Source organism: Sebastes fasciatus, chromosome 13 (genome assembly GCF_043250625.1).
Source record: "Sebastes fasciatus isolate fSebFas1 chromosome 13, fSebFas1.pri, whole genome shotgun sequence".
In the NCBI taxonomy this organism is placed as follows: domain Eukaryota; kingdom Metazoa; phylum Chordata; class Actinopteri; order Perciformes; family Sebastidae; genus Sebastes; species Sebastes fasciatus.
In genome coordinates, this window is record NC_133807.1 from 3,201,136 (window position 1) to 3,220,858 (window position 19,723).

At 44.7% G+C, this 19,723-nt stretch overlaps 1 protein-coding gene across 2 annotated transcripts in view; it reads right to left on the reverse strand.

Annotated features, from left to right (window-relative positions):
* hdac5 (histone deacetylase 5) overlaps positions 1–19,723 on the reverse strand; it is an 87,868-nt gene that overhangs the window by 7,636 nt on the left and 60,509 nt on the right. For both annotated transcript variants that reach the window (XM_074657244.1, XM_074657243.1), the window contains 15 exons: positions 19,350–19,468; positions 19,040–19,235; positions 13,114–13,225; positions 10,408–10,541; positions 8,766–8,886; positions 7,782–7,831; positions 7,584–7,691; positions 7,435–7,490; positions 7,118–7,205; positions 4,899–5,018; positions 3,544–3,641; positions 2,859–2,977; positions 2,623–2,756; positions 1,258–1,339; positions 942–1,122 (listed from right to left, as the gene is read on the reverse strand). In XM_074657244.1, coding sequence (XP_074513345.1) covers positions 942–1,122; positions 1,258–1,339; positions 2,623–2,756; positions 2,859–2,977; positions 3,544–3,641; positions 4,899–5,018; positions 7,118–7,205; positions 7,435–7,490; positions 7,584–7,691; positions 7,782–7,831; positions 8,766–8,886; positions 10,408–10,541; positions 13,114–13,225; positions 19,040–19,235; positions 19,350–19,468 — 1,718 coding nt within the window. The remainder of the gene's footprint in view (positions 1–941; positions 1,123–1,257; positions 1,340–2,622; positions 2,757–2,858; positions 2,978–3,543; positions 3,642–4,898; positions 5,019–7,117; positions 7,206–7,434; positions 7,491–7,583; positions 7,692–7,781; positions 7,832–8,765; positions 8,887–10,407; positions 10,542–13,113; positions 13,226–19,039; positions 19,236–19,349; positions 19,469–19,723) is intronic.

The window sequence follows — 19,723 nt, forward strand, 5'->3', positions numbered from 1 at the left end:
TTTATTAAAGGGACTGTTTGTAACTTTTTAAGCGTATAAATGTACCGGGTCGGGACACATGCGCGCTCACATATGCGCTCGCGTGTGGAACGTACAGTGGACGTTTGTGCAGAAATAAATGCTGCAGCTCCTCCAGACCAACAGAGGTTTCCCGCGTCTTGTGAAGTGACGGGGCTCCGCAGAGAGAAACCTTGTTGTCTCGTTACCGACCGGGTGCCGGTGTCTCCCTGTTCACTCCGGCTGCGGGCGGAGGGAGACGAGTTTCTCGCTGCGTAGCCCTGCTGCTTCAGCCTGCGCTGAGGCAGGAGAAGCAAACACAGTATCGGCATTGATTCATGGAGAGACCTTCGTCTGGTCAGCTAACATTACTGCCAAGCAGCTGAAATATAGAGTGATATTGTGCTTTTAGCTGACGTGTGTCGCCTCACTGTTTTGAGTGATGCTCGTTCATGTCTATGTAGAGCGAGCACAAGCACGAGCTCGATGCTGACTTTCGTTGATTTCACGGCCACAGGTGTCGCTGTTAAGAAGCATTTCTGAAAGTTACAAATAGTCCCTTTAAGTCTGCCCTATTTTGTTTTGGGTGAGGGTTAGGGTTAGCTGTGATCTGTTTTTAAAGTCACGTGTTGGCGGAGGTCTGCGCTCTCCAAGTGCCATTCTAGCTTTAAAACTGAGCCTCGCTACAACCTCAAAATCTCAAGTTAACTTAATGCGTTAAAGAAATTAGTGGTGTTTAAAACAAATTTGCGTTAACGCGTTATTGGCGATATACCTTTGACAGCCCTAATATAACACAACATATTTTTGTGAATAAAAAGTGAAAAGCATCAGGGTAAGCTATCTGTATTTGTGCTAGTTACTGTATGTTCTTTCTATGGCACAACAGCTTCTCAGCCCCCCCCCCCGATAATAGTGTGAAGCTATCGCGGTGCAACCCTGACCTGCTGGTTTCTGTGTTGTCGGGATCCGAGCCCGGCTGCTCGACATCGACGCTAAGGGAGGCCATGGCGCTGACCGTTTCTGCCTCGTCCTTCTCCGATTGGCCCTGAGCCCCCAGGGGGCTATCCAATAGCGAGTGACCGCTCGTCTGAGACAAACTCTGGAGACAAGACCAGTGTATACCTGGAGGGACAGAGAGGAAGAGGATCAAGACATGTTGTAGCTTCTCATTACTGTGTATATTTAGTGTGTGTGTGTGTGTGTGTGTGTGTGTGTGTGTGTGTGTGTGTGTGTGTGTGTGTGTGTGTGTGTTCTTACTCTGGATCTCTATTACTCTCTCCAGTGAGGCCCAAGCTTTTGGACATGGCTTCTCCTGAGGCCACTGAAACACAGAGTCACACTGAGAGAGACAGACATGTACGTGTTAATAGAGATGCCTGAAATCAACTTCTGTATTTTATGTTCAACACAGTCAAATACATCCAGCAGCCCTAATGCTGATCACTGAGGACTGACTAAAGCCACTGAGTGGAGGCTCCTCTCCCTTCTGTCTCATCTGCATGTGTTGATTAGAGGCCTGCACTACGAAGCAGGTTTTGGCGTTAGCGAGGTAACTTCAGGGTTAACCCTTCAGGGTTTTCCGTCCTACGAAGGTGGTTCACTTCTTACCGGTGTAGATCGTTACCATGGTAACTTATGCTGACCTGCTCCGGAGCAGGTTATGTTCCAGATAAGTGATCAACTCATATAAAAGCACCGCCTACTGACCAATCAGAGCTCGGTGCGGGGATCGTATGATAATATTACACAAATACGAAGAAGTTACAGTCATAATCAGATGCCGGAAGCACAGCTGGATTTATGCTGTGGGTGTTTACCGCTTTGAATTATGTTTTTATATTTATTTTTTTACTTTGTCTTGAGTCGGTTTCACACCGCCGAAGAGGGGGGGGCGCAGCTGAAAGAAGGTTGATATAGTCATACACGCAGTATCGTCATTAATGGACATAATGAGGTGTAATCTATCCATCCTTGACATATAGTAATGCTATTTATATCTAGACAACTATATCTGACTTTTGAGTGTTCTGTTAAATTAATAAGTCTGTTAATTTACGAATTCATACATCGGGAGTTTTTTCTTTCACCAGCTGTTCTTCCTGCATTTAGCAGCTCAAACTGTGTTACTTTTAGTCTGGATTACGTGTTTAACTTCTTCGTATTTGTCTAATATAGTTTACTCTTCCTTTGTAAAATGTGCCGCTCTGCCTGTCTGTCTGCCTGTCTGTGGACTTGTCCATGTCTGTGATTGGTCAGATGCTGCAAATCTGAACGCGCTCACAGCCAGACTGAGAAACCCTGGGATGATTTACCGAGTTGATAACCGGTTTCGTAGTACCACTTAGCGGGATCTCGTTTGTTAGGGTTAGTGAAGCCAGATAAGGAGAAGATAAGATACCCTGGGTATGTTGAACTCGCTTCGTAGTACAGGCCTCTGCTGTGTCTTTATCATTCACATGGACGATACTGTTGTACTGAGAAGTTAAATTAGCTGCTATTATGTACTTAAATCACCTCAAATCACCGTGAGTACTTGTCTTACTGACACGGCCATATTTCCATAATTATTCATAGAGATGTTTGAAAGTAAACCATGAACGATATTCTGACTGTCTCTCTCACCGGGTCTCCCAGGAGCGCAGAGACGCAGGCCTCCGATGCGTCGCAGATGGCGGTGAGGTCGTGACCGCCCTCCAGCGCCATAACGACGCGCCCACCCGCCAGATCCATCAGCAGCTGCGTCAGCTGACCGAAACCTGCCGACACACACCAACCACAGTTAATAAAACAAGAATTAAAACGCCGTCGAGATAGCATTCAAAAAATTGTCTCGGTCGAGTAACCGGCGTAACACTCACACTTGGCGGAGACATTGTATCCTCCCAGAGGAGACTGATGACCCTCCACTGCGTCGAAGCCCGCAGACACCAGAACCACATCTGGACTGAACTGCTGGGCGATGGGCATCACTACGCTCCTACACGCACAACCACACACACACACACACACACACACACACACACACACACACATTTTACGACTCACCACCTCTAGAAACTCACTAGAAACTAAAATAAAGACAGATTTAGCAACTGCATGGCGTATTTCTCGCATAAAATGTTTACAGAAACACATTTCAGTGAACTATTTTCGTGATTATAAGAGAAGAAAGTTTCCAAACGAGCTGCCATGATGATTCTGGTTTGAAAGCTGGGAGCAGCGGCCCACGGAGGGAAAGCGTTCGTCCAATAAGGTGCCTAGTGCCTTGTGTCTAGCGGCAGCCCATTGAGCGGCCAATGCTGGAGAGCGATGCGATACCTCGTGATAAAAAAATGCCCCTGTGGACACGTACCATAAGTAGCTAACATCACGCACTGACTTTGGGAGTGGAGTGTGACAGACTGTACAGACTGGACGCCAACAGTTAACCAGTGTCCACTCACATTCCACTTGTGTCTCTGTTGATCTTGGAAATAATGTCACCATTTAAAGAATATGTTTACAAAATAAGAATCCCATAAAAATAATAATAATAATGTTTACCTAAAGGCAGTGAGGTACTCCACATCACCCATAGGTGGCTCTACTCCTCCAGTCCACGCTATGTTCACGTTAAAACCAACACCTGCAACTGATCCCACCTGTAGAGAGAGAGAGAGAGAGAGAGAGGGAGGGGGGGAGGGAGAGGGAGGAAGAGAGAGAGAGAGGGAGGGAGGGAGGGAGAGAGAGAGAGAGAGAGAGAGAGGGAGGGGGGGAGGGAGAGGGAGAGAGAGGGAGGGAGGGAGAGAGAGAAAGAGAGAGAGTTGTTATCATTTGGTGATTGCTGTCTGTCTGTCTGTCTGTGTGCGTGTGTGTGCGTGTGTGTGCGTGTGTGTGCGTGTGTGTGTGTGTGTGTGTGTGTGTGTGTGTGTGAGTGTGAAAGTTGGTCATGGAAATATAAAATATGGAACAAACACCAAAGAACCACTAATATTTGTGATTAAATCACCATTAAATCTCTTGGACTTTGGTTCTCCTGATTGTTTAGACGGTTCTCTGTAGGGCTGGGCGATATGGAGAAAATCAAATATCACAATATTTTTGACCAAATACCTCGATATCAACATTGCGACGGTATTGTGGGGTTGACTATTGGTGTTTTTACAAAATATTTATGAGATTTTTGATAAATAATCATCAGTAATGTGGATATAATGACTGTATGAAGTGGTAAATAATAGAACAGCTGGAACAGTCCGGTAAATTCAGAATCAGCAAGCTTAATAGATTATTATTACATTTTTGAAATGAGCAAATCAATTAGTTTGTAATTTTTAAGTATTTTAATATTATTTTAATAAACCTATAGAGTATGTAATTAGCTGAAAAACTTGTTGTATTTTGTTTCTTATTGATCCTTCTTCCATCTAATTCAAGTAAATGGGTGTAAAAAGGGCACACTAAAACCAATGAAACAATGTGATTTATGAGTGTTTGGCTGAGTAGCCAATCAGGAGCCCACACATGGAGGCAGGCTTTCCCTGTTTGTATTTCTCACTCTAAATGTGGCTTACCTTTACAGAAGCAGAATAGAGTTTTAGGCACTTCGACTACCGGTGTGTGAGTGTTTTACAAATAATGCATTTTGGACTTCATGTCTACTTTTGCAGCCTCACATTTCAACATTTTATTTAAGACAAGAGTTGAATTGACCGTATAGCTAAAGGTCAGAGAGACTGTGTGAATCACAGTCAGTGTCTCCAGTGGGTGTACATTGAGTGCTGTAATTACAGTATTAGTCATTTTCAGAACCAGTGTCACATGGGGCATATGACACTGGTTCAACTATTTCTGAATTCTCACCTCTACTTTGTGTGTGTGCTGTGTGTGTGTGTGTGTGTGTGTGTGTGTGTGCGTACCTCCTCAGGAGCTCCACTGCCAGGAAAGAAGTTTCCGTCGTCGTAGCGATGGAGGGAGATGTAGAGGACGTTGGGGTCACTGTAGAAGGCCTGCTGGGTGCCGTTGCCATGGTGAATGTCCTGCAGTGACGGGTCACAGTGGCGTCAGAGAGAAGGTCAATGGGCTGTTATGATACAGACACTCTGGACACATCACTTTATCCACATTAGTTCTCTTTGCCTGTATAAAAGCCTGCTCAGAATAACTGGCTATTAAAGGGATAGTTGGGGTGTTTTGAAGTGGGGTTGTGTGAGGTACTTATCCATAGTCAGTATATTACCAACAGTAGATGGCGGTCAGCACGCCCCCAGTTTGGAGAAGCAGACAGGAGTACCAGCACGGGAGCAAAGTGATGTACTGCCGTGGACGGGGGGGCAGCAGCAAAACGGATTTTAGACATCTAAAAGAAAGGCCCACCTAAAAAATATGACATTAGTCTAAGTGTACGCTATATTTCCAATATTTTCAATGGTTTACCTTGCCGTTAAACAGCCCTTTCCGACGGGGAACTGAAGCCGTTATCTATGCACTCTTCAAAGCCACCAGACTCCTTGGACAAAAACAGTGATTTTACCTCTCAGAACACGGGAGTTGCTGCTCTACCGCCGCCTCCATCGGTTAGTTTGTTTGTTTTATTGTGTGACTTTGGTGAATCTGAACTAACCCTTTAAAACACCACAAGTCACACAATAACACAAATAAACTAACAGATGGAGGCATCCCTCCCGTGTTCTGCAAGATAAAATGACTGTTTTTGTCAATGGAGTCTGGTGGCTTTGAAGAGAGCATAGATGGATACAACAGCTTCAGTTGCCCGTCAGAAAGGGCTGCCTGGTGGCGAGGTGAAGCGCTGAAAATATTCTAAAGCGTACACTTAAACTGATATCAACATTTTTTTAGGTGGTTAAAATATATTTTGCCCCATCCACAGCAGTACATTTGGACTCCTTTCTGTTGCTCCAAAGAGACTTGTTTCATTTTTACATTGTGAATTGACCAAAAATAATTTCCTCTCTGTCTCATTAGTATTGATGATAAGCCAGTCAACGTTACACTTGTACTGTCTGCAGTCATCAGTCAGTCAGCAGAGATAGTAAGGTACAATTGTCAGAATATTTTACAGGAACTGGTTGGGGACACCAGTGATGCAATTAGCAGTGTACAATTCAAACAACACAGGTGAGCTAATGCAGTCTTGAGGTGCTCCAACGTTAGTCCTGATCGGAGACAAAAGTGTATAACTTACTGGCTGTATTCTGTTTGTGAGAAAGGAGTAGTACCAGTGAATGAGTTTTGAATTGAACTGTAACTGTAATCATTTTGGACAGAAGTAAATCAGGCTGAATTGTGTTAAAGGGACTGTTTGTGACTTCTTACACGTATAAATCATTGCGGGTCGGTGTCCCATGCGCGCTCGTGTGTGGCTACGCTGTTCAGACTCAAGACTCCAACACAAACAACACGGAAGCACCAAAACCTCTTGGTTGTATCTAGTGAAGCCCGTCTGTTAAACAGTGTTGGCCGCGGTCGGAGGACACGGGGGAGTCTCTGCTGTACTCTGCTCCTCTGCCTGCCTTCACTCACACACTGTGCTCGTTCTCGCTGTTTCGCTCCACCTCTCACGTGCATGCGCGCACACTCCACACTGCAGAAGAGTTAGTTTAGCTCTGAGAATATCTAGTGAATGTACAGTGGATGTTTGTGCAGAAATAACTGCTGCAGCTCCTCCAGACCAACAGAGGTTTCCCGTGTCTTGTGAAGTGACGGAGCTCTACAGAGAGAAACGTTATCGTCTCCGACCAAAACTCCGGCGTCTCCCCTGTTCCCTCCGGCCGCGGTCAGGAGGCTGAAGCAGGAAAAGCCAACACTAGAATCAGCATTGATTCATGGAGAGACCTTCGCCTGGTCAGCTAACATTACTGCCAAGCAGCTGAAATATAGAGTGATATTGTGCTTTTAGCTGACGTGTGTCTCCTCACTGTTTTGAGTGATGCTCGTTCATGTCTATGTACAGCGAGCACAAGCGCGAGCAACAGGACGCTGACTTTCATTGACTTAACGGCCACAGGTGTCGCTGTTAACAAGACATTTCTGATTCTTACAAACAGTCCTTTTAACTTTCCAGGTGACAATGCTGACAGATCGTGTGTGTGTGTGTGTGTGTGTCAGTGCTACTCACCCAGTCCACAATGAGGATCTTGCCCACTCCCAGTTTCTGTTGCAGCAGCTTGGCAGTGATGGCTACTGAATTGAAGAAACAAAACCCCCTGTTCTCGCACACACGCACACACGCACGCACACACACACACACACACACACACACACACACACACACACACACACACACACACACACACACACACACACACACACACACACACACACACACACACACACACACACACACAAAGAGCGGTACAAACTGTTAGTCATCACCAACGTGTGACGTAGTGAATTATCTAGCTGTGTAACAAAACTCTTGTGGGGTGTACTGACATGGCGGTGGACTCCTCAGCGTGGTGACCTGGTGGACGCACCACTGCAAAGCCGTTCTAGCACAGAAACAGACACAGAGTGAAGGACGGGTCAGACAAAATGTGTCGCGGTTATCTTCAGTGTGTTCAGAGTATTTCCCTGAGTGTTACCTTCAGCTCCCCCGCTGCCACTCTGAAGGCCAGCTCGATGACGGAGCCGACCGCCATGCGGACTGCCGCCGACGAGTGCATCTCATTCCACACGGTGTCGCTGTCCACCTGTGGGGGGGGAGAGCAAAAACCCTGATATACTGAACAGACAAATAGACAGAGATGGACTGAGAGAGGTAAGTAGAGAGACAGCCTCACCCCTATTCCTCCACAGGGAAGGACAGCATACATCTTCTGGCTGATTGGACCTGAAACGACCAGAGTAGAGGTCAAATGTCTTGTAGTGTGTGAGTCAGGATGCACTGATTTCAAGCTAAATAGTAGGTCACATGAGGGGTTGAGTGGGACTCTTTCAGCTGGGGGGTTAAACAATGTAGACTTTTTTTTTTTATAAATACTTCGCCCAATGTCGGCTGGGATCGGCTCCAGCCCCCCCGCGACCCCTAACGGGATAAGCGGTTGCAGATGGATGGATGGATGGATAAATACTAGGATGGCACCGATACCAATAACAGTATCGGGTATCGGGTTCGATACTGTGCTCATCTACTCGTACTTGCAAAACGGCTCCTATACAACGGCACCGATACCACTTTACGGCAGCGTGAAGTTAACTTCTCGTCACCAACTTTCGGGTCCTCACGCTCCATCTCCCTGAAGGTGCGGGCGAGACGGGCCGGTGGTGCGCCCGACCCCGCTGTGCCGGGATCCCGACTGAGCCTGCGCGGCCGGCCCTCACTTTCATTGCGCCACAGGGTTTTGCTTGCACCCTCTGACTCACGCGTCATTAGACTTCTTGGTCCGTGTTTCAAGACGGGTCGGGTGGGTTGCCGACATCGCCGCAGGACCCTGGTGCCTTTTACGTGGGCCACGGCACGACGCGGTTGGCTGAGGCCGCAAGCCTTTCCAAGCCGACCTAGAGCCGGTCGCGGCGCACCGCCTCGTATGTGGGACTCCCAAGCCTGCCGTGTGTCGCTCACACCCTCCAGCTGGCTGTTAACGAGGGTCTTTTGGCACAGAGAAGTACTCGTTTCGGTGCTCGGTATCGGCGAGTACCCAAATGTAAGTACTTGTACTCGGTCTGAAAAAAAAGTGGTATCGGTGCATCCCTAATAAATACTGTATATATGTATCACAACTATGTACTACACAGGGATATAGATCACTCAGACAGACAGGTACCCAGCAGCTTCTTGTGGTCCAGTTTGTGTCGATTCAGCGGACTGGTTCCATACAGCAGAGTGTGGAACTCTGAATGGACAGACTGGATCTCATCCAGAGACGCTTTACGCCCCCGAATCCTCTGTTCGTACACACACACACACACACACACACACACACACACACACACACACACACACACACACACACACACACACACACACACACACACACACACAGATAGACAGAGAGAGAGAGACTAAGTAAGGCGTTCGCACGTTTTTAATTTGCACATCAGAAAAAAAAACATAGAATGGATGTTTGGCAATTTTTTGAGAATCAATTACCTTTTGTAAAACAAACAAAAGAAATATTATACACGAGATGGAAAATGAAACTTGTGTGGGTGTCTAGATGTGTGATGGAAACAGATATTTCACTGGGAGGTGAATGTTAGCAGTGTACTACAGTGCATGCTGGGATAGCCTGCAGCGTGGGCAACAACCATGACATCATAGCACTGTGGGCGTAGCTCTGCTGTGAGTACAAAGGTCTAAACCAGGGGTCTGCAACCTGCGGCCCCGGAGCCACAAGCGGCTCTTCAGCCCCTCTCCAGTGGCTCCCTGTGGACTTTTACAAATGGAAATGAATAATTGTTTTTTGTTTACATTTTCATTTTTATTTAGGTCTATGGTACGACGGTACGACGGAGTATTAGGGCCACATTGAGGGAAAAAAAATAAATTTGAGATATAGAATAGAATACAGTCATAATATTACGAGAATAAAGTCATAATATTATAAAGTAGTAATTTTACGTGTCATTTTCTTTTTTTCTCGTAAAGTTATGACTTTATTCTCGTAATATTACGACTTTTTCTCATTAAGTTAGGACTTTTTCTCATAATATTATGACTTTATTCTGTAAATCTCAGATGTGTTTTCCCTCAGTGTGGCCCTAATACTCCGTAGTACATTGTCTCTTTGGCCCTCACTGCATTAGACTTATATACTATATACTTAGACTATAAACTGTGTTACCTTCATCATAGTGATCAAATGTTTTGCGGCTCCAGACAGATTTTTCTTTTTTCTTTTTTGCCTAAAATGTCTCTTTTGATAGTAAAGGTTGCTGACCCCTGGTCTAAACCATAGAACTAAAATAGGAGTAAAAGGGTCATTGAACTGTTTGCTGTGGTCATTTGACTATTCCAAAAGAAGATGGTCATTGTTGTCAGTTGTCATGGTGACAACAGAACCCCTACGTCAGGGGGGCCGTGAAGTGTGTGGTCACAGCTCGCCGGGAAGAGAACGAATGCAGCTCCCGGAGACAGCAGGCTAGCTAGTTAGCGAGGTAGCTTGTCCCCAGACATTTGACTCATTTACATTTTCTATGTGCCGTAACGTTACTAGTCCACCGCTCGTTTAGTCTTCGTTACTGCAAAACCTCACCTCAGTGAGTCCGCCACTTGCGGTGAGTCGGTTTAGTTTATATGGAAGTAAGCCCGTTACAACGGTCACTATGGGAACGCCGCCGCCGCCGCTCTGACCAGCCTGCTACGTTATTTGAATGGGAATGTCTGTTCTACTCATATTCTATTTCTATGGTTCAAACTTTAGTGTGTGTGTGTGTGTGTGTGTGTGTGTGTGTGTGTGTGTGTACCTCGCAGCGGTTCAGCAGGCCTGTCTCCTGCAGTCTGGACCAGATGCTCTGCACTCTCCCAGCATGCTCTGGGTGGATGTGAGCATTGCCACACACACACTGATGCTTCAACATCAGACTGTCATATACAAGCCCTGCAGAGAGAGAGAGAGAGAGAGAGAGAGAGAGAGAGAGAGAGAGAGAGAGAGAGAGAGAGAGAGATGTAAATACCATATATTCTAATTCTAATAAAAAACAATACTCCAATAATGCCGGGTTCAGATAAAAGCTGGGACCAGATGGATGCTGGGTAAAAAAAGATAGAGAAATAAATAAATATACAGAAAACATACAAATAATAGTTTATATATATCATAATTTCCACAGCAATTTCAGTACAACAACAGGTGTTCATGGTCCTCCACAGTGGATCATGTAGTGACAAATTAGCACCACAAGAGGTCAGTAGCTACAAGTGGAATATGTAGGACACATGCAGGACATTGGATTTACCACAGTACTTAGTACAGTATACTTAGTGGACACACCTGAGTAAGAACCTGGGATATGACTCACATCACATCTGCTTTATTACTATTTACATTACAAGTATACAGGACTCATCCTTTACACAGGTTATTATGTTCTTTAACACCCGGGTGGAGACTGCCTGCACCACACAGCCGGGCTACGCCTGCAGCTATACACAAACACACACATATTGTTTCATTTTGATTGTATGTGTAGATGCCGTAGATAAATATAAAATAGCTTTTAAAAATCCACTTTGAACTGAAACAAGTTATTATTCTGTGAAGGCTGAATAGTATGTTACCACAATGCCGTTATGGGTCATATGAAAAATTGTGTACAGAACAATATGCCTTTATTGGCTCTCTAAATTTGATAATATCCGTTGACTTTAATTTCAGCTCCAGTGTGCAACCACATCTAACGTTCAGTTAGAAATGGACACAAACTCAACGGAAGCACCAAAAAGACAAAGTTATATCTAGTGGAGCCCGTCTTGCAAAACAGGAATGTGACCGACGTTGGGCGAAAACTAGTGTTGTGGGAAGTGAGTGGTGAAGCAAGAGAGAGAGAGCGGCGGCGAAACGAGCGAGCGGCGGAGGAGAAGAGGGTTAGTTTAGCCTAGAGAATATCAACTGAATGCACAGTGGAAGTTGCCGTTTGTTGCTGCAGCTCCTCAAGACCAACAGAGGCTGAGTGGAGTGACGGGGGTTAACTCCGGAGTGAGTAACGTTATCGATTCCGACCCAGGAGACCAAAACTCCGGTGTCTCCCCTGGTCCTTCTGACAACGATCGGGAGGCTGAAGCAGGACAAGTTAACACGAGGATCAACATCGGCCGGGCCTTCGATTCATGGAGGGACCTTCGTTTGGTCAGCTAACATTACTGCCAAGCATGTGAAATATAGAGTGATATTGTGCTTTTAGCTGGCTAATGTTGCTAACGTTAAAGGGACTGTTTGTAACTTCTTACACGTATAAATCACTGCGGGTCGGTGTCCCATGAGCGCCCGCATGTGGCTACGCTGTTCAGACTCAGACTCCAACACAAAGTACACGGAAGCACCAAAACCACAAAGTTCTAGTGAAGCCCATCTGTTAAACACTGTTGGCCGCGGTCGGAGGACTTGGGGGAGAACTCTTCTACACACTGCAGAAGAGTTAGTTTAGCTCTGAGAATATCTAGTGACTGTACAGTGGACGTTTGTGCAGAAATAACTGCTGCAGCTCCTCCAGACCAACAGAGGTTTCCCGTGTCTTGTGAAGTGACGGGGCACCACAGAGAGAAACGTTATCGTCTCCGACCAAAACTCCGGCATCTCCCCTGTTCCCTCCGGCCGCGGTCGGGAGGCTGAGGCAGGAAAAGCCAACACTAGGATCAGCAGTGATTCATGGAGAGACCTTCGTCTGGTCAGCTAACATTACTGCCAAGCAGCTGAAATATAGAGTGATATTGTGCTTTTAGCTGACGTGTGTCGCCTCACTGTTTTGAGCGATGCTCGTTCATGTCTATGTAGAGCGAGCACAAGCGCGAGCAACAGGACGCTGATTTTTGTCGATTTAATGGCCAAAGGTGTCCCGTTAACAAGCAATTTCTAATTCTTACAAACAGTCCCTTTAATCAACATGATGCCTGTCAATCATGATCAGTCTCGTGTGTGTCGCCTCACTGTTTTGATCGATGCTCGCTCGCGTCGACGTAGTGCGAGCAACAAGCACGAGCAACAGGACGCTGACTGTCGTTGACTTAACGGCCACTGTGTCACTGTTAACAAGTCATTTCTGATTCTTACATTGAGTCCTTTTGAGACCTTTTAAAAAAAGTTCTGAACGGGCATGTTTCTGACGGGCACTGCACTAGTGATCCTAAATGATGAAGCTTATGTTTATAAGAGTCAGAGGTTCTGTCCCCTGAACTCCTGGAGGGCTTTTAATGTAAAAGGAAAGTATCATTGTATTATAATATATATAATAAAATATACTCATAAACCAGGAAATTAGCCACAATAGACAATACATTACTTAAGGGTATATCGGTTAGTTCACTTAGTCAGCCATCAGAGAGTCAGCAGCCCCCCCCCCCCCCGTTGCTAGGCAACAAACACGGTAGCCTACAGCGGGCGGATCGACACAACAGCTGATGTCAAATTCTCATCCGACAACGAACCAGATGTGCGCACACATAAAAGAACTGACCGGTGGTGAAGAGGTGTTTGATGGGATTGACGGTGGCTGCGGGGGAGGACTGCGCTCTTCCAAGAGGTCTGTGGGGCAACGAGGATTGGAACACACCCAGATGCTGCAAGGCCTGATGGGAAGGGGAAGAGAGAGAGCAGAGGGTGGGGGGTGGGGTGGTTGAGAGAGAAAGTTATGATTCATAGCAGAAGGATGAATCAGTCCATTCACTGCAGTGATGGAGGAGAGAGTGTGTGTGTGAACACCAACATCTCTCCCGTCTCTCCCCGTCATCACACACACACACACACACACACACACACACACACACACACACTGAAATGACTGTAATTATAAATATTGTATAAATTCATAAACATGCTAAAAACTTAGGATTGACAGATTTAATAGAAAATAAAAAGCTGCTACAACACTCTATACGATGACGACAGCTATTCCACTCGTGTTTAGTTTTCATGAAACTTGGACTGACAGCGTCACTCATCGCCAACCTCCACAGAGCAATGTTAAGGTCTGTCTAAGTGCTGCAGACGCACACACATTATTCTGTAGTGTCTATATATAGGGAGTGTTGCTGTGCTCCCTGCTGCGAACTGGGTGACTCATGTGTGGGTGGACACTAAAACACACACACACACACACACACACACACTTCAAGACGTACAGACGTACAGGAAGACACACAGCAATGAGTCCAGTGGTTGAGTCACCAGCTGGTGATGTCACTGCAGCGTCAGCAGCTGTGCGTGTGTGTCGGCGTCTCTACTCGAGTCTGACTGGACGCCCAGCGGCGAGGTGGCTCTTGTGTTTTCACGCTCGAGGAGTTTGTCTTTGTTCAAGTATGTCTCACTGTACGTATACGCATGTCACAAAATGACAAAATGTGTCGTTGTTGTGCAATTTTATATTCAATTCCCACCCTTTTCCGTTTCTGTGAAATGTCAAAGCTTTCTCCTGATGATGACTCATCCTCTACTTGTGTGCTTATAAAAAAAAATTAATTCAGTTAAACTTGGATGGTACATTTTGGACTGATCCAATTCATCCTTAAGTATAAAACACAGCAACCGCAGTGGACGTGGGTCAGAGGTGTCTATTTGGGTGTGATGAAGCAGGAGAAAAAAGATCAGTGAAAGAGAGTACTCCTTTTAGCAGTGCACTCCTATAGCAGCGGTCTCATGATGGACGGTTAAGGATAAAGATCGATGCAGCAGAACCAGTAATGTCTTTTTTATTCCATGCTTCAATTTTCCTTGTTGCCTACATTACCCACAAATCAAATCAATTTCATTCAATTGACTAGAGAGTGCTACAGGAATGAGTCATGAGTCAGCATTTTAGCACTTCTGGTCCCCTTGTCTGGAAGTCAATGGTTTTTTTTTAATGGGTTTTCAGTTAGATGCCTGAAATAAGGTCTGTGGTTAACACGAGCTGAAGGGATTTTATTGTTTAGTTCTACGACATAAAATATATCCGTAAATATCCCGCTTGTGGATTTCGAAGCCTTAATGTGTCTTAAAAAAGGCGGTCGCTAACAAGTGGCTAAATGAGACTAGTAAAAGTCATCACACAGACTGGTCCACCGTTACAGCCTCATAGTGTATACTCAGGCGACCGTGGTGTAGTTCGTTTATAGCCTAACGTTTTTATACATCTGGCGATTGGATTCGCGCTTCAAAAACCAAAAATAATCTCCATAGATGAGAGATTATGTTGCTGAACAAAACGTGTAAGCATCATAAACGTGTGTTTGCAACAGAGCTTATTTTCTGCAAAAATCCAAAACCCAATGGAAAAATCCACTTTGGCTTTTTGTCGAGGGAACCCAGGGCAATGCTAACTTCCTGGTTGGCCTACAAAAATAAGTCATCCCTGCACTACTCTAAACAGGGTCGTGTCTAGATGGTAACCCGCCAATTGTGAAAACTTGCAAAAAAACACGTGCGAGACTCGCTGCCCCACGACCTATCCTAACCTTAACCGTTCAAGGTCAATGCCTAACGTCAACCATTCAAAGTTAAAGCCTAACCTTAACCGTTCAAGGTCAATGTCTAACCTTAACTGTTCAAGGTCAATGCCTAACCATAACCATTCGAGGTCAATGTCTAACCTTATCCATTTGAGGTCAATGCTTAACGCTAACCGTTCAAGGTCAATCCCTAACCTTAACTATTCAAGGTCAATGCCTAACGTTAACAATTCAAGGTCAATGTATAACCTTAACTATTCAAGGTCAATCCCTAACCTTAACTATTCAAGGTCAATGCCTAACCTTAACTATTCAAGGTCAATGCCTAACGTTAACCATCTCGCGAGAGTTTCGCAATTTGCGTGTTACCTTCTAGGCACAACCACTATACAGATTCTGGTGTGTTATGCCAGAGCAGCTAATGTAGACTCTAGCCTCAACGGTTCACCTCCAGATTCTTTTCATTTTCAAAATTGTAGTCTTCAGATCCATCCGACGCTGACTCAAGTGACATCACTTAAAGGGACTGTTTGTAACTTTTTAAGCGTATAAAAGTACCGGGTCGGGACACATGGCTGAAGTCCCCGCTCCTCTGCCTGCTTGCCTTCACTGACACAACGCGCGTTCTCGCTGTCTCGCTCCACCTCTAGAGGTGAACGCACGCTCACTACACACTGCAGAAGAGTTAGTTTAGCTCTGAGAATATCTAGTAAATGTCGGTGGACGTTTGTTCAGAAATAACTGCTGCAGCTCCTCCAGACCAACAGAGGTTTTCCGTGTCTTGTGAAGTGACGGGGCTCCGCAGAGAGAAACGTTATCGTCTCGTTACCGACTGGGTGCTGGTGTCTCCCTGTTCACTCCAGCTGCGGGCGGAGACGACAACGTTACTCGCTGCGGAGACCCGCTGCTTCAGTCTGCGCTGAAGCAGGAAAAGCCAACACTAGGATACGCATTGACCTTCGTCTGGTCAGCTAACATTACTGCCAAGCAGCTGAAATTTAGATATTGTGATTTTAGTTGACGTGTGTCGCCTCACTGTTTTGAGCTGCTCGTTCATGTATATTTAGAGCGAGCACAAGCGCGAGCCCAACACTGACTTTCGTTGACTTAACGGCCACAGGTGTCGCTATTAAGAAGCATTTCTGAAAGTTACAAATAGTCCCTTTAGGGCAACTTATCAGACTTCACACAGCTGAAAAGGCTTTATACTACTTTTTTCCCACATATACAGTAGTATGCCCCCTCCCCAACACCTGTAAACAGACTTTGAGGGTTTTGACACACCAGAACAACATTAAAGGGCTAGCATCAATGAAGGCCGACTGCTGCCTTCCCTCAAGTCTTCTGTTAAATATTGTATTTAAACACACTGCAAAGACTACAGCCATCGACCAGCTGACCGCCACCGTGCACATACAGTACATCATTTTCACCATTTATTCACAATTTGTTTCTGCCCACACACACCTTCATTGTTAATATAAACATTGTGATTAGTGCAGCTTTAAAGTCTAACTGAAATGAAATTGCATGTTTTTTCTCTGCTACAGCATACTTACAGTATCTACTCTGCAAATCATATGTCCAACACTGTCCTTTGAGAAAAAAAAAATCAGCAGGCTTTTAAAAAAAAAAAAATAAACTTATGTTTTACATTTGTGGCTTCATGATTAGGCCCCTATATCTGTACATCATTTCATTTTAAACTGTAGGTTGAAATGCTGTATATCTATTTAAAGGAATAATTTGTGTTCCGTTGTTAACTCCATTAAATGGAAGCTTTTGGTTAGATCAGAGGGCTTCAGCAGTCAACACTTGAGATCTGCACGTAGTACGACGTCACTATTTAAATTGCATGCGGAGCCGATAATGGGCCTGTTATGCAATGAGCTCATCAAACCATAATGAGTTGTTTCTCTGAAGAAAGTACGCAATAAGGGAAAAACACAAAACAAAAGTGATGCGCAAACGCACCGCAGCTCAAGGATTTATACGTGTGAAAACAATCGTGCGAGGTGTGAAAAACACCTGAAGCCATCTCGGGTTCGGACTGAAGTACAGGCCAAACCGTTAAGATATCTAACGCACAGCAACATCTGTAACGGAGCGAACACAGCGAGGCAGAAAAACAGCAGGAGGTCGGCCAATGATGCATTTGTGTGATTCATCCCTCTGTGGGATGATGCTGCGTAACCGAAACGTCCCGAGTTTAAGACTGACCTGAGATCTGATGTGCCCCCGCATCCCTATCAGATGAGCTCATCGATCCCACCCATCGTGTTCTAAATGTGTTTATTTCATCCGATTTTAAAGTGGCTGTTATGTGACACTACAATAAAGTGGATATTGTTAAGGTTGGCTTGTACAACTACAACTTGGAGAGGCAGAAACTGGACATTTCAACCATTTATCCAATACCTCTAGCTTGTTATTTAAACAGTGTGTCTGTTACTTTTAGCTAACTGTTTAAGCTATTTACCTTTTACTTTTAGCTAGTTATTACCTCCGCCAAGGCCGAAAGCCTAGGAAGGAGGTTATGTTTTCACCGGCGTTGGTTTGTTGGTTTGTCTGTTAGCAGGATTACTCCAAAAGTCTGCGGTGGATTGGATTGAAATATTTTGGAGGGGTGTGGTGTGGCACAATGAACAATCCATTAGATTTTGGTGGCGATCCGGATCATGATCTGGCTTCGGGAGGTTTTTTTATAGGGGTAGACACCTGTAGATTCCGCATTTTTTCTCATTAAACTCGGTGAAAGTATAGTTGAGTTGGACCAAAGCACACTTGGTGGAGTTTTACTTTGTTTCTGTCCAGTTAGAATGAAGTGTTTTACGATGCTCCGTTACGTACAGCTGATCTCAACATAAACTAAAATACACGTGGATGATGGCGCAAGCTGCACGGAGAGGGGGGGGGGAATCGTACTCGGGCAGCTTGACGGAGGTCTGCGCTCTCCGAGTGCCATTCTAGTTTAACAATGTGTCCATTACTTTTAGCTAACTGTTAGCTAACATTTATCCAATGCCTTTAGCTAGTTATTCTAAAAATGTATTCATTACTTTTATCTGTTTCAACCATTTATCTTTTACTTTAGCTAACCTCCTAAATTCCTCACTAGTAGAGGTCAATTTTCGATAAGAATTATGGAGTAGCTTTTCGCATCTATCAAAAAACTGTTCATCTGTCAAATGTTTCAAAAGTCGCTTAAAGGGTAATTTAATTGCTGTTCTGTAATTACTTTTCCTCATGTTGTCCATGTATCTGTTTTTATGATTATTTTTTCCCACTCACAATGTTGTTTGGTTACGATTACCCAGAACTCTTTATAGATATTTAAACAATATGCTCCTCACAAACACTAACCATACACTTCCACGCAAAACACTCACACACACACACACTTGTCTTTTTTGATAAATTTACTGTATTGTTATTATATATATATCTTGTCCTAATTGTTTGTTATCACTATGATGTAGTCATATTATTTCTTTATATTAATCTTGTCTCTAGGTGGAGGCTTCAGATCAGCCCAGTGGGTTTTTTGCCTCTTCCTGCACTGAATATTATTCAGTTATTTCTTTTGTCATGTTGTCTAGTCTTAAATTGTGCAAAATAAATAAATAAATAAACAAATAAACTGTTTCAACCATTTGTCTTTTACCTTTAGTTAGTTATTTAAACAATGTGTCCATTACTTTTAGCTAATTATTTCAACCATTATCCAATGCCTTTAGCTAGTTATTCTAAAACATTATTCATTACTTTAATCTGTTTAAACCATTTATCTTTTACTTTTAGCTAACTATTTCAACTGTTTATCTTACAGTTACACTTACTTTTTTTACTTTTATGCCAATTTGTTTTACTTTTATCTAATTCAATAAACTGTTTTTAAATGACCTTTAGCTCACTATTTCGACCATTTATCCGCACTCTCAACGGCGACACACGAACCTGCGTGTAGCTCCCCCTCTCGTCTTCATCGCCCTCCCTCAGCTGGATGATGTCTTCTTCGTCTTCTTCTTCATCCAGCTCGCTCTCCGTGCTCTCCCCTTTCACATGCACGCTCCCGTACTCCTCCTCGCCCTTCACGTGCATGCCTAGTCGCTCGGAGGAAGGCGTGCTGTCGTCTGACCCCTCCTTCTGAAGCCTGATTGGTCAGAATAACCAGGTGAGGTAACATACGGTATACAGATATAGATAACCAACAGGATCTACAACAGTCACTGATATTGACTGATTGGCTGTCAGAAAAATGCCACACCTGTGAAGGCTCGCCCCTTCGTCATCCTCCTGCATGTCATTGGTCTCTGTTAGCTCCTCCTCCGTCTCCTCTGGGTGGGTGGGCGGCGGCCTGGGAAGCTCTGCCCCCTTCGATAGCATCTACACACACAAGGCAATGCGTGAACGTGTGTTTGTGTGTGTGTGTGTGTGTGTGTGTGTGTGTGTATACTTGTTTTTATGACAATGAGGACAATTCTATGATAACACACCTTCAATATCGGGACGCTCGGAAAAATGAGGACATTTTTGGCGTCCTCATTTTTCTGAGCTCACCACAGTTTTCTAGAGCCGCCGTAGCAGTAAAATCAGGTCTGACCGAAATATAGCCTTTAGCCTATAGCCTTAGACAAAATC